Source organism: Anomalospiza imberbis, unplaced genomic scaffold, assembly GCF_031753505.1.
Source record: "Anomalospiza imberbis isolate Cuckoo-Finch-1a 21T00152 unplaced genomic scaffold, ASM3175350v1 scaffold_101, whole genome shotgun sequence".
Taxonomy (NCBI): domain Eukaryota; kingdom Metazoa; phylum Chordata; class Aves; order Passeriformes; family Viduidae; genus Anomalospiza; species Anomalospiza imberbis.
In genome coordinates this window covers 2270-17002 of record NW_027099400.1, presented here as the reverse complement: position 1 = coordinate 17002, position 14733 = coordinate 2270, and the positions used below count along the sequence as shown (strand labels likewise).

The 14733-nt window shown below is 61.8% G+C and overlaps 1 protein-coding gene across 1 annotated transcript; it reads right to left on the bottom strand.

Annotated features, from left to right (window-relative positions):
- Positions 1–691: 691 nt before the first annotated feature.
- On the bottom strand, positions 692–14232 carry LOC137465666 (complement C3-like). Its single transcript, XM_068177728.1, has 8 exons — positions 14123–14232; positions 12343–12429; positions 10159–10264; positions 8402–8491; positions 7347–7433; positions 6613–6696; positions 5537–5672; positions 692–851 (listed from the first exon to the last, which is right to left on the bottom strand). The coding sequence occupies exons 1-8, from the start codon at positions 14183–14185 to the stop codon at positions 710–712; spliced, it is 795 nt and encodes a 264-aa protein (XP_068033829.1). The 5' UTR covers positions 14186–14232; the 3' UTR covers positions 692–709.
- Between the last annotated feature and the right edge of the window lie 501 nt (positions 14233–14733).

Genomic DNA, 14733 nt, shown 5'->3' with positions numbered 1-14733 from the left:
TCTTCTCTGGTGCCCCCATGACCCCTATGATGTCTCATGGCCCCTCTGGTGTCCTCATGTCTTCTCTGGTGTCCCCATGCCCCCTCTGGTGTCCTCATGTCTTCTCTGGTGTCCCCATGTCCCCTATGATGTCTCATGGCCCCTCTGGTGTCCTCATGTCTTCTCTGGTGTCCCCATGCCCCCTCTGGTGTCCCCATGTCCCTTATGTTGTCCCCATGTCTCCTATGGTGTCCCCATGACCCCTATGATGTCTCATGGCCCCTCTGGTGTCCCCACATCCTTTGTGGTGTCCCCATGTCCCCTCTGGTGTCCCCATGCCCCCTCTGGTGCCCCCATGTCCCCTATGATGTCCCCATGCCCCCTCTGGTGCCCCCATGTCCCCTATGATGTCCCCATGTCTCCTGTGGTGTCCCCATGTCCCCTATGATGTCCCCATGTCTCCTGTGGTGTCCCCATGTCCCCTGTGGTGTCCCCATGTCCCCTGTGATGTCCCCACGTCCCCTCTGGTGTCCCCACTCCCCCCAACACATCCCCCCCCAACAAGGACACCCCAAGCCAGGTGCTCAGAAATGACTTTTTTAACAAAAAAAAAAAACCCAAAAAAAGGGCAGGGAGGGGACAAAAAGTGACCGGAGCGCGGTGACAGCCCAGGACTGGGTGACACCAGAGAGGGGGGTGACACCAGAGGGGGGGGTGACACCTCGGGGACTCAGCTGGGACAACCGAAGAGGGTCATGGACTCGGAGAACTCGATGAAGTCCTGGCAGCGCTTCTGCAGGGCGGCGTCCTGGCACGCGGCCTCCGAGGGCCACTCCTCGAGCCACGTGTCCTTCCCGATCAGGTACGAGAAGCTGGGGACACAGGGGACAGCTTGGGGACACGGGGACACACGGGGGGGACGTGGGGACAGCCATGGGGACATGGGGGACACATGGGGACAGCGGGGATTTAGGGGCAATGGGGATATAGGGGCAATGGAGACTATGGGGACACATGGGGACATGGGGACAGCTGTGGGGACGCAGGGGACAGCCTGGGGACACAGGGACACACGGGGGACATGAGGACACATGGGGATACAGGGACAATGGGGACAGTGGGGATTTAGGGGCAATGGGGATATAGGGGCAATGGGGACACAGGGACAGCCATAGGGACACATGGGGACACAGGGACAGCCATGGGGACATGGGGACACATGGGGACACAGGGACAGCCATGGGGACATGGGGGACACATGGGGACACAGGGACAGCCATGGGGACACATGGGGACACATGGGGACACAGGGACAGCCATGGGGACACATGGGGACACATGGGGACACAGGGACAGCCATGGGGACACATGGGGACACATGGGGACACAGGGACAGCCATAGGGACACATGGGGACACAGGGACAGCCATGGGGACATGGGGACACATGGGGACACAGGGACAGCCATGGGGACATGGGGGACACATGGGGACACAGGGACAGCCATGGGGACACATGGGGACACAGGAACAGCCATGGGGACACATGGGGACACATGGGGACACAGGGACAGCCGTGGGGACACATGGGGACACATGGGGACACAGGGACAGCCATGGGGACACATGGGGACACATGGGGACACATGGGGACACATGGGGACACAGGGACAGCCATAGGGACACATGGGGACACAGGGACAGCCATGGGGACACATGGGGACACAGGGACAGCCATGGGGACACATGGGGACACATGGGGACACAGGGACAGCCATAGGGACACATGGGGACACAGGGACAGCCATGGGGACATGGGGGACACATGGGGACACAGGGACAGCCATGGGGACACATGGGGACACATGGGGACACAGGGACAGCCATAGGGACACATGGGGACACAGGGACAGCCATGGGGACATGGGGGACACATGGGGACACAGGGACAGCCATGGGGACATGGGGACACAGGGACAGCCATGGGGACACATGGGGGACACATGGGGACACAGGGACAGCCATGGGGACACATGGGGACACAGGGACAGCCATGGGGACACATGGGGGACACATGGGGACACAGGGACAGCCATGGGGACACATGGGGGACACATGGGGACACAGGGACAGCCATGGGGACACATGGGGGACACATGGGGACACAGGGACAGCCATGGGGACACATGGGGGACACATGGGGACACAGGGACAGCCATGGGGACACATGGGGACACATGGGGACACATGGACAGCCATGGGGACACATGGGGACACATGGGGACACAGGGACAGCCGTGGGGACACATGGGGACACATGGGGACACATGGGGACACATGGGGACACATGGGGGACACAGGGACAGCCATGGGGACACATGGGGACACAGGGACAGCCATGGGGACACATGGGGACACATGGGGACACAGGGACAGCCATGGGGACATGGGGACACATGGGGACACAGGGACAGCCATGGGGACACATGGGGACACATGGGGACACATGGGGACACATGGGGACACATGGGGACACAGGGACAGCCATGGGGACACATGGGGACACATGGGGACACAGGGACAGCCATGGGGACACATGGGGACACATGGGGACACAGGGACAGCCATGGGGACATGGGGACACATGGGGACACAGGGACAGCCATGGGGACACATGGGGACACATGGGGACACAGGGACAGCCATGGGGACACATGGGGACACATGGGGACACAGGGACAGCCATAGGGACACATGGGGACACAGGGACAGCCATGGGGACACATGGGGACACATGGGGACACAGGGACAGCCATGGGGACATGGGGGACACATGGGCACACAGGGACAGCCATGGGGACACATGGGGACACAGGGACAGCCATGGGGACATGGGGGACACAGGGACAGCCATGGGGACACATGGGGACACATGGGGACACAGGGACAGCCATGGGGACATGGGGACAGCCATGGGGACACAGGGACAGCCATGGGGACACATGGGGACACAGGGACAGCCATGGGGACACATGGGGACACATGGGGACACAGGGACAGCCATGGGGACACATGGGGACACATGGGGACACAGGGACAGCCATGGGGACACATGGGGACACATGGGGACACAGGGACAGCCATGGGGACATGGGGACACATGGGGACACAGGGACAGCCATAGGGACACATGGGGACACAGGGACAGCCATGGGGACACATGGGGACACATGGGGACACAGGGACAGCCATGGGGACACATGGGGACACATGGGGACACAGGGACAGCCATGGGGACACATGGGGACACATGGGGACACAGGGACAGCCATGGGGACACATGGGGACACATGGGGACACAGGGACAGCCATGGGGACTTGGGGACACATGGGGACACAGGGACAGCCATGGGGACATGGGGGACACATGGGGACACAGGGACAGCCATGGGGACATGGGGGACACATGGGGACACAGGGACAGCCATGGGGGACACAGGGGACACATGGGGACACATGGGGACACAGGGACAGCCATGGGGACACATGGGGGACACAGGGACAGCCATGGGGACATGGGGGACACATGGGGACACATGGGGACACAGGGACAGCCATGGGGACACATGGGGACACATGGGGACACAGGGACAGCCATGGGGACATGGGGACACATGGGGACACAGGGACAGCCATGGGGACACATGGGGACACATGGGGACACAGGGACAGCCATGGGGACACATGGGGACACATGGGGACACAGGGACAGCCGTGGGGACATGGGGACACATGGGGACACATGGGGACACATGGGGACACAGGGACAGCCATGGGGACATGGGGACAGCTGTGGGGACATGGGGACACATGTGGGGATAATGGGGACCATGGGGATATAAGGGGCAATGGGGACACAGGGGACAATGGGGCTATAGGGGACAGCCATGGGGACAAAGGGGAGAGCCGTGGGGACACGGGGAGAGCCGTGGGGACACGGGGACAGCAGGGGTATAGGGACAATGGGAACAGAGGGGATATAGGGGGTAATGGGGATATAGGGGACAATGGGGACAGTGGGGACACATGGGGACACGGGGACAGCCATGGGGACATGGGGACATAGGTGGGGACATGGGGACAGCAAGCATATAGGGACAATGGGGACAGCGGGGATAATGGGGGTAATGGCGATATAGGGGCAATGGGGACAGTGGGGACAATGGGGAGAGTGGGGACAATGGGGATATAGGGGATAATGGGGACAATGGGGACAATGGGGACAGTGGGGACAATGGGGATATAGGGGATAATGGGGACAATGGGGATGATGGGGACAGAGGGGACAGTGCGGACAATGGGGATATAGGGGATAATGGGGATACAGGGGACAATGGGGACAGTGGGGACAATGGTGACAATGGGAACAGAGGGGACAGCTGTGGGGGCATGGGGACAGTGGGAATAATGGGGATATAGGAGACAATGGGGACAATGGGGACAATGGGGACATTCAGAATTTAGGGGTCAATGGGGACAATGGGGACAGCTATGGGGACACAAGAACAGCTGTGGGGACATGGGGACAATGGGGACAGTGGGGATGTGGGGGACAATGGGGCCAATGGGGAAAATGAGGAACAATGGGGACAGTGGGGATACAGGGGACACTGTGGCCAGTGGGGCCAATGGGGACAATGGGGACAATGGGGACAATGGGGATACAGGGGACAAAGGGGACAGTGGAGCCAATGGGGACAATGGGGACAATGGGGACAATGGGGATACAGGGGACAATGGGGACAAAGGGGACAATGGGGACCATGGGGATATAGGGGACAATGGGGACAATGGGGACAACTGTGGGGACAATGGGGACCATGGGGACAGCTGTGGGGAAAATGGGGACAATGGGGACAGTGGAGACAATAGGGACAAAGGGGACCATGGGGACAATGGGGATATAGGGGACAATGGGGACCATGGGGACAGCTGTGGGGACAATGGGGACAATGGGGACAATGGAGACAATGGGGATATAGGGGACAATGGGGACAATGGGGACAATGGGGACAAAGGGGACAATGGGGACAATGGGGATATAGGGGACAATGGGGACCATGGGGACAGCTGTGGGGACAATGGGGACAATGGGGACAGTGGAGACAATGGGGATATAGGGGACAATGGGGACAATGGGGACAATGGGGACAAAGGGGACAATGGGGACAAAGGGGATATAGGGGACAATGGGGACCATGGGGACAGCTGTGGGGACAAGGGGGACAAAGGGGACAGTGGAGACAAAGTGGATATAGGGGACAATGGGGACAATGGGGACAATGGGGGCAGTGGAGACAATGGGGATATAGGGGACCATGGGGACCATGGGGACAGCTGTGGGGACAATGGGGATATAGGGGACAATGGGGACAATGGAGATATAGGGGACAATGGGGACAGATGTGGGGACAATGGGGACAAAGGGGACAATGGGGACAGTGGAGAACAATGGGGACAAAGGTGACAATGGGGACCGTGTCCCCCGGTGTCCCTACTGTCTGCCGGTGACCCAGAGGTCGCTGGCCTGTCCCCAGACCAGGTAGTCCTGTCCCGTGCGCAGATTCAGGGTGTCCCTGCACTGCTGGTGGCTCACGAAGGTCCTGTTGCTCCCGGCGGGGTCCTCGTCCGTGCCTGGTCACCGTGTCACCGTGTCACCGTGGCACCTCCAGCCCCCAAACAGGGCAGCCGTGGTGGCACCACACCCCTGGTGGCACCAGCTGGGAGTGGCACCGGGTGCCTCCAGCTTTGCCAGCACCCAACACACTGGGGTGACACTGACCCCAGTTGGGTGACACCAACACCAGTGGGGTGACATCAGCACCACCTAGGTGACACCAGCCACAGCTGGGTGTCCCTGAACTCCCTGACCCCACCCAGGTGACACCAGTCCCACCTGGCTGACATCAACCCATCTGGGTGACATCAACCCACCTGGGTGTCCCTGAACTCTCTTGGGTGACACCGACCACAGCTGGGTGACACCAACTCCAGTTGGGTGACACCAACTCCAGTTGGGTGACATTGACCACAGCTGGGTGTCCCTGAACTCCCTTGGGTGACACTGACCCCACCTGGGTGACACCAACTCCAGTTGGGTGACACCAACTCCAGTTGGGTGACATTGACCACAGCTGGGTGTCCCTGAACTCCCTTGGGTGACACTGACCCCACCTGGGTGACACCAGCCATAGCTGGGTGTCCCTAGACTCTCTTGGGTGACACCAACCCCAGCTGGGTGACACCGACCCAAGCTGGGTGACACTGATCCCGTCTGGGTGACGCTGACCCACCCTGGTGACACTGACCCCACCCAGATGACACCACCCCAACTGGCTGTCCCCAACCAGCCCGCTTGAGTGTCCCCATCTGCAGGTGACCCTCACCATGTCCCTCACCAAGGTGACCTTGTCCATCCTGTGGTGGCCATGTCCCCCCATGATGGCCACGTCCCACCAAGGTGGCCTTGTCACCCCTGTGGTGGCCATTTCCCCCCTGTGGTGGCCATTTCCCTCCCTGTGGTGGCCTTGTCCCCCATCGTGGTGGCCTTGTCCCCACCGTGTGGTGGCCGTACCCATCTTGATGACCGACAGGACCGTCATGATGTAATTGTCGTGGGACGGGGTCTCCTCGCGGGCCACCAGCCTCACCTTGTACACTGCCAGGGGACATGGGGACAGCGCTGCCACCCCCGCCAGGGTGGCCCTTCCGTGTCCCCTGGCCCCACCGTGTCCCTCCCCGCCCCTTCCGTGTCCCCAGTGTCCCGAACTCCACCTGCCATGACCCCTCATCTCCCGATGTCCCCATTGTCCCCAATGTCCCCAATTCCCACTCCCAATGTCCCCGTTGTCCCTGATGTCCCCAATGTCCCCAGTGTCCCAATCCACCCAACATCCCCAATGTCCCTGATGTCCCCAATGTCCCCAATGTCCCCAACGCCCCCATTGTCCCCAATGTCCCCACTGTCGATGTCCCCAGTGCCCTCAATGTCCCCATTGTCCCCAATGTCCCCATTGTCCCCAATGTCCCCGATGTCCCCGATGTCCCCAGTGCCCTCAATGTCCCCATTGTCCCCCATATCCCATTGTACCCAATGTCCCCAATGTCCCCATTGTCCCCAATGCCCCCAGTGTCTCCATTGTCCCCGATGTCCCCATTGTCCCCAATGCCCCCAGTGTCTCCATTGTCCCCGATGTCCCCATTGTCCCCAATGCCCCCAGGGTCTCCATTGTCCCCAATGTCCCCATTGTCCCTGATGTCCCCAATGTCCCCATTGTCCCCAGTGTGCCCGCTGTCCCCATGTCCCACCGAAGTCCACCCCGGGCTCGCAGGCGCGGTCCATGCGTTGGTTGACGGTGATGTCCTCGGGCTCCTCCTGCCGCTTGAAGCAGCTCTCTGTGGGGACATGGGGACATCGTGGGGACATCACGGGGACACAGCCACGACAAGGTCAACTGTGGCAGGGACGTGTCCCCATCACAGTCATCACATGTGACATCTCATCGATGACACGTCCCCACCATGGCCAGGACATGCCCCCATCATGGTGACATGTGACATCTCATCATTGATGTGTCCCACCATGGCCATGACATGTCCCCATCGTGACCATGACACGACCCTGCCATGACCATGACATGTCCCACCATGGCCATGAAGTGTCCCATAACATCAACATGTCCCCATCATGATGGTGACATGTCCCACCACGGCCAGGACCTGTCCCCATCACAGTGACATGTGACATCTCATCATTGATGTGTCCCACCATGGCCATGACATGTCCCCATCATGGCCATGACATGTCCCCGTCATGACCGTGACACGACCCTGCCATGACCATGACGTGTCCCACCATGGCCATGAAGTGTCCCATAACATCAACATGTCCCCATCATGATGGTGACATGTCCCACCATGGCCAGGACCTGTCCCCATCACAGTGACATGTGACATCTCATCATTGATGTGTCCCACCATGGCCATGACATGTCCTCATCATGGCCATGACATGTCCCTGTCATGACCGTGACACGACCCTGCCATGACCATGACATGTCCCACCATGGCCATGAAGTGTCCCATAACATCAACATGTCCCCATCATGATGGTGACATGTCCCACCATGGCCAGGACCTGTCCCCATCACAGTGACATGTGACATCTCATCACTGATGTGTCCCACCATGACCGTGACATGTCCCCATCATGACCACAACGTGTCCCACCATGACCATGACGTGTCCCACCATGGCTAGGCCATGTCCCACCATGGCCATAAGGTGCCAGGGCTGTCTGCCCGTCCCACCGCCGTGTCCCTTGCTGTCCCCGTGTCCCCGTGTCCCCGTGTCCCCAGTGTCACCTTCAGCGCAGCGACAAACGTCCCCCTGGCAGATCTTGTTCAGTTTCCCTCCCTCCTTGTCCGGGTGGTAGAACCGGGTGCAGCGATCGTCTGTGGGGACATGGGGACAGCAAGGGACATCAGGGGGACATGGGGACATCAGGAGACCGCAGGGGACAGCAGGGGATGTGGGGACAGCAGGGGACAGCAGGGGGACATAGGAACAGAGGTGACAGCACGGGATATCAGGGGACATCGGGGACATCAGGGGACATGGGGACAGCAGGGGATGTGGGGACAGCAGGGGACATCAGGGGACATGGAGACAGCAAGGAAAAGCAGGGGACAGCAGGGGACATGGGGACATCAGGGGACATCAGGGGACAGCAGGGGACAGCAGGGGACAGCAGGGGACATGGGGACAGCAGAGGACAGCAAGGGAAAGCAGGGGACAGCAGGGGACATCAGGGGACATGGGGGCAGCAGGGGACATCAGGGGACATGGGGACAGCAGGGGACATCAGGGGACAGCAGGGGACAGCAAGGGAAAGCAGGGGACAGCAGGGGACAGCAGGGGACATGGGGACAGCAGGGGACATCAGGGGACAGCAGGGGACAGCAGGGGAAAGCAGGGCCAGCAGGGGACATCAGGAGACAGCAGAGGACAGGAAGGGAAAGCAGGGGACAGCAGGGGACAGCAGGGGACATGGGGACAGCAGGGGACATCAGGGGACATCAGGGACATCAGGGGACATCAGGGGACAGCAGAGGACAGCAAGGGAAAGCAGGGGACAGCAGGGGACAGCAGGGGACATGGGGACAGCAAGGGAAAGCAGGGGACAGCAGGGGACATCAGGGGACAGCAGGGGACATCAGGGACATCAGGGGACATCAGGGGACAGGAAGGGACATGGAGACAGTGGGGGCCATCACCTGGGAGGACACGGGGACATCAAGGGACATCACCCAGGGAGGATGCGGTGACAGTGGGGACATCAACCAGGGGGGACACCCAGACACGGGACAGCAGGGGACATCAGCCAGGGGACATGGAGACATGGGGACAATGGGGACATCAGCCAGGGGGACACAAGGAGATGGGGACACAGGTGACAGAGGTGACCTAGGTGACACAGGTGACACAACTGACAGAGGTGATAGAGGTGACAGGTGACAGAGGTGACATGCGACCCAGGTGACCGAGGTGGCAGATGTGATAGATGACCCAGGTGGCACAGGTGACATGTGACAGAGGTGACAGGTGACAGAGGTGACAGAGGTGACCCGGGTGGCAATGGGGACAGGGACAGGGACAGGAACACAGGGACACAGGGACAGGAACACAGGGGACAGGGACAGGAACACGGGGACACAGGGACAGGGACATGGGGACACAGGGGACAGGGACACAGGGGACAGGGACACAGGGACAGGGACATGGGGACACAGGGACAGGGACACAGGGGACAGGGACACAGGGGACAGGGACAGGGACAGGGACATGGGGACACAGGGACAGGGACACAGGGGACAGGGACACAGGGACAGGGACATGGGGACACAGGGACAGGGACACAGGGGACAGGGACAGGGACAGGGACACAGGGGACAGGGACAGGGACATGGGGACACAGGGGACAGGGACAGGGACAGGGACAGGGACACAGGGGACACGGACAGGGACAGGGACAGGGACAGGGACACAGGGGACAGGGACAGGGACAGGGACAGGGACACAGGGGACAGGGACAGGGACAGGGACAGGGACAGGGACACACCGATCCTGTAGTAGCTGTAGACGCTGACGGCCGCGGGCTGGATCAGCCCCACCTGGAACCGCTGGTGGGCCTTGAAGGCGAAACACTCCTGGGCCTTGTGGGACACCTGGGGACAGGGACAGGGGACAGGGACAGGGACAGGGGACAGGGACAGTGATGGGGACAGGGGAGAGGGACAGGGACAGGGACAGGGGACAGGGACAGGGACAGTGATGGGGACAGGGGAGAGGGACAGAGACAGGGGACAGGGACAGGGGACAGGGACAGTGATGGGGACAGGAGAGAGGGACAGGGACAGTGATGGGGACAGGGGAGAGGGACAGGGACAGGGACAGGGGACAGGGACAGGGACAGTGATGGGAACAGGGGAGAGGGACAGGGACAGGGACAGGGGACAGGGGAGAGGGACAGGGACAGGGACAGGGGAGAGGGACAGGGACAGGGACAGGGACAGGGACAGGGACAGGGATGGGAACAGGGGAGAGGGACAGGGACAGGGACAGGGACAGGGACAGGGATGGGAACAGGGGAGAGGGACAGGGACAGTGATAGGGACAGGGGAGAGGGACAGGGAGAGGGACAGGGACAGGGACAGTGATGGGAACAGGGGAGAGGGACAGGGACAGGGACAGGGGACAGGGACAGTGATGGGGACAGGAGAGAGGGACAGGGACAGGGACAGGGACAGGGATGGGAACAGGGGGAGAGGGACAGAGACAGGGACAGGGACAGGGACAGGGACAATGATGGGAACAGGGGAGAGGGACAGGGACAGGGGACAGGGGACAGGGATGGGGACAGGGGAGAGGGACATGGGTAGGGGACAGGAGACAGGGATGGGGACAGGGACAGCAATGAGGACAGGGACAGGGACACAGGACAGGGATGGGGACAGGGACAGGGGACAGGGATAGGGGACAGTAACAGGAACATGGGGACAAGGACATGGGACAGGGTGACACGGGGACAGGGACAGGGGACATGGGGGTGGCACTCAGACAGGCTGCGAGCCACCCCCCCAGCACACCTGGTCCTGTCCCCAGCCATGTCACGGTGCTGTCCCCACCTATCTCTGTCCTTGTCACCACCTTGAGACTGTTGCTGTCACCACCCCTGTCCCCAGCCATGTCCCCAACCCCAGCTGTGTCCTTGTCACAGCCCTGTCCCTTCCTGTCCCTGCCCATGTCCCCAACTCCATCCTGATCCCTGTGCCATCCTATCCCTGTCCCGTCCCTGTCCCCATCCCCATCCCTGTCCCCTCACCTTGTCATTGTCCCTGTCCTCATCCCTGTCCTCTCACATTCCTGTCCCATCTTGTCCCTGTGTCCCTTCTGTCCCCACCTTCATCATCACGCCTGTCCCTCTCCTGTCCATGCTCATGTCCCCAACTCCATCTTGGCCCCTGTGACATCTTGTCCCCATCCTGTCCTAGTCCCACCTTGCCCCTGTCCCAGTCCCATCATGTCCCTACCCCTGTCCTACCTTGTCCCTGTCCCTGTCCTTGTCCCTGTCCTTGTCCCTGTCCCATCATGTCCTCACCCCTGTCCTACCTTGTCCCTGTCCCTGTCCTTGTCCTGTCCCTGTCCCTGTCCCTGTCCCTGTCCTTGTCCCTGTCCTTGTCCCTGTCCCATCATGTCCTCACCCCTGTCCTACCTTGTCCCTGTCCCTGTCCCTGTCCTTGTCCTGTCCCTGTCCCTGTCCTTGTCCCTGTCCCATCATGTCCTCACCCCTGTCCTACCTTGTCCCTGTCCCTGTCCTTGTCCTGTCCCTGTCCCTGTCCCTGTCCCTGTCCTTGTCCTGTCTCTGTACCTGTCCCTGTCCCAGTCCCATCATGTCCCTACCCCTGTCCTACCTTGTCCCTGTCCCTGTCCTTGTCCTGTCCCTGTCCCTGTCCTTGTCCCAGTCCCATCATGTCCCTACCCCTGTCCTACCTTGTCCTTGTCCTTGTCCCTGTCCTTGTCCCTGTCCCATCATGTCCCCACCCCTGTCCCACCTTGTCCCTGTTCCTGTCCTATCTTGTCCCCACCTTGTCCCTGTCCTTGTCCCTGTCCTATCATGTCCCCACCCCATCCCTGTCCCATCCTATCCCTGTCCCACCTTGTCATTGTCCCATCTTGTCCTGTCCCTGTCACCATCCCTGTCCTGTCCCCACCCCCGTGTCCCCAGTGTCCCCAGTGTCCCCACCTTGTCCAGGTAAATGACGACGTTGCTCCGCTCTTTGTCCTGGTCCAGCTCGAACTTGGAGATGTACCTGTCCACCCCCTCGGACAGCTGGGGACAGCGGGGACAGTGTGACACCGGGCACAGGGGACAATGGGGACAGCGGGGACAGTGTGACACCGGGCACAGGGGACAATGGGGACAGCAGGGACAGTGTGACACCGGGCACGGGGGACACCGGGGACAGCGGGGACAGTGTGACACCGGGCACAGGGGACAATGGGGACAGCGGGGACAGTGTGACACCGGGCACGGGGGACAATGGGGACAGCGGGGACAGTGTGACACCGGGCACGGGGGACAATGGGGACAGCGGGGACAGTGTGACACCGGGCACAGGGGACAATGGGGACAGCGGGGACAGTGTGACACCGGGCACAGGGGACACCGGGGACAGCGGGGACAGTGTGACACCGGGCACAGGGGACAATGGGGACAGCGGGGACAGTGTGACACTGGGCATGGGGGACAGCAGGGACAGCATGACACCGGGGACAGTGTGACACCGGCCACAGGGGACAGCGGGGACAGCGTGACACCGGCCACAGGGGACAGCGGGGACAGCGTGACACCGGGGACAGTGTGACACCGGCCACGGGGACAGCGGGGACAGCGTGACACCGGGGACAGTGTGACACCAGCCACAGGGGACAGCGGGGACAGCGTGACACCGGGGACAGTGTGACACCGGGCACGGGGGACACCGGGGACAGCGTGACACCGGCCACGGGGACAGCGGGGACACCGTGACACCGGGGACAGTGTGACACCGGGCACGGGGGACACTGGGGACAGCATGACACCGGCCACAGGGGACAGCGGGGACAGCGTGACAGCGGGGACAGTGTGACACCGGGCACAGGGGACACCGGGGACAGAGTGACACCGGCCACAGGGGACAGTGGGGACAGCGTGACACCGGGGACAGTGTGACACCGGGCACGGGGGACACTGGGGACAGCATGACACCGGCCACAGGGGACAGCGGGGACAGCGGGGACAACCGGGACACCGTGACACCGGGCACGGAGGACACCAGGGACAGCGAGGACAGCGTGACACAGGGGACAGCGGGGACAGCGTGACACAGGCCACAGGGGACAGCGGGGACAGTGGGGGTCAGCGGGGACAACGGGGACACCGTGACACCGGGCACGGGGGACAATGGGGACAGCGAGGACACCGTGACACCGGGCACGGAGGACACCGGGGACAGCAAGGACAGCGTGACAGTGGGCACGGGGGACACCGGGGACAGCGGGGACAGCGTGACAGTGGGCACGGGGGATACGCGGGGACACCAGAATGTGGGACGCTGGGGACACCATGACACTGGGACACGTTGGGACATGTGAGGGCATGTGGGGACATATGGGGACATGCAGGGACGTGGAATGACATCAGGACATGGGGACATGCAGGGACACGGTGACACTGGAACCGTGGGGACACATGGGGACATGGTGACACCGAGACCGTGGGGACACGCAAGGACAGCAGGGATGTGGGGGCATGGTGGCACACGATGGAACAAAGATATGGGGTCCCCATCTTTGTCCCCATGTCCCTCTGTGTGTCCCCATGTCCCCCCCACCCCCTGGTGTCCCCATGTCCCCCTGTGTGTCCTCATGTCCCCCTGTGTGTCCCCGTGTCCCCCCTGGTGTCCCCATGTCCCCCTGGTGTCCCCATGTCCCCCCTGTGTGTCCCCGTGTCCCCTCGAGTGTCCCCATGTCCCCACACTGACCCTCTTCAGGTCCTGCACGTCCGGCGAGAAGCCCGTGAGCATGGACACGTCCAGGATGGACATGGTGGCATCCACGGTGTCCCAGGTACCTGTGGGGACAGAGCTGAGGCCACCCCTGCCTGTCCCCAACCCCCACAGTGTCCCCAGTGTCCCCATCCCTGTCCCTGACGGCCCCAATGTCCCTCCTTCCCCTTCCCCTCCCTGTCCCTGCTGTCCTCAATGTCCCCGATGTCCCCAATGTCCCCATCCTTTACCCGATGTCCCTGTCCCCAACACCCCCTCCCTGTCCCCAATGTCCCCAGTGTCCCCAATGTCCCCAATGTCCCCATCCTTTCCCCGATGTCCCTGTCCCCAACACCCCCTCCCTGTCCCCAGTGTCCCCAATGTCCCCAATGTCCCCAATGTCCCCATCCTTTACCCGATGTCCCTGTCCCCAACACCCCCTCCCTGTCCCCAATGTCCCCAATGTCCCTGATGTCCCCAATGTCCCCATCCTTTCCCCGATGTCCCTGTCCCCAACACCCCCTCCCTGTCCCCAGTGTCCCCAATGTCCCCAGTGTCCCCAATGTCCCCATCCTTTACCCGATGTCCCTGTCCCCAACACCCCCTCC

Coding starts and splice junctions, on each gene's coding strand:
- LOC137465666 (XM_068177728.1), bottom strand. CDS start 14,185: ATGTCCATCCTGGACGTGTCCATGCTCACGGGCTTCTCGCCGGACGTG. Junction 10,265..12,342: donor TCGTCATTTACCTGGACAAG/GTGGGGACACTG, acceptor CCCTGTCCCCAG/GTGTCCCACAAGGCCCAGGA. Junction 8,492..10,158: donor CTACAGCTACTACAGGATCG/GTGTGTCCCTGT, acceptor ATGTCCCCACAG/ACGATCGCTGCACCCGGTTC.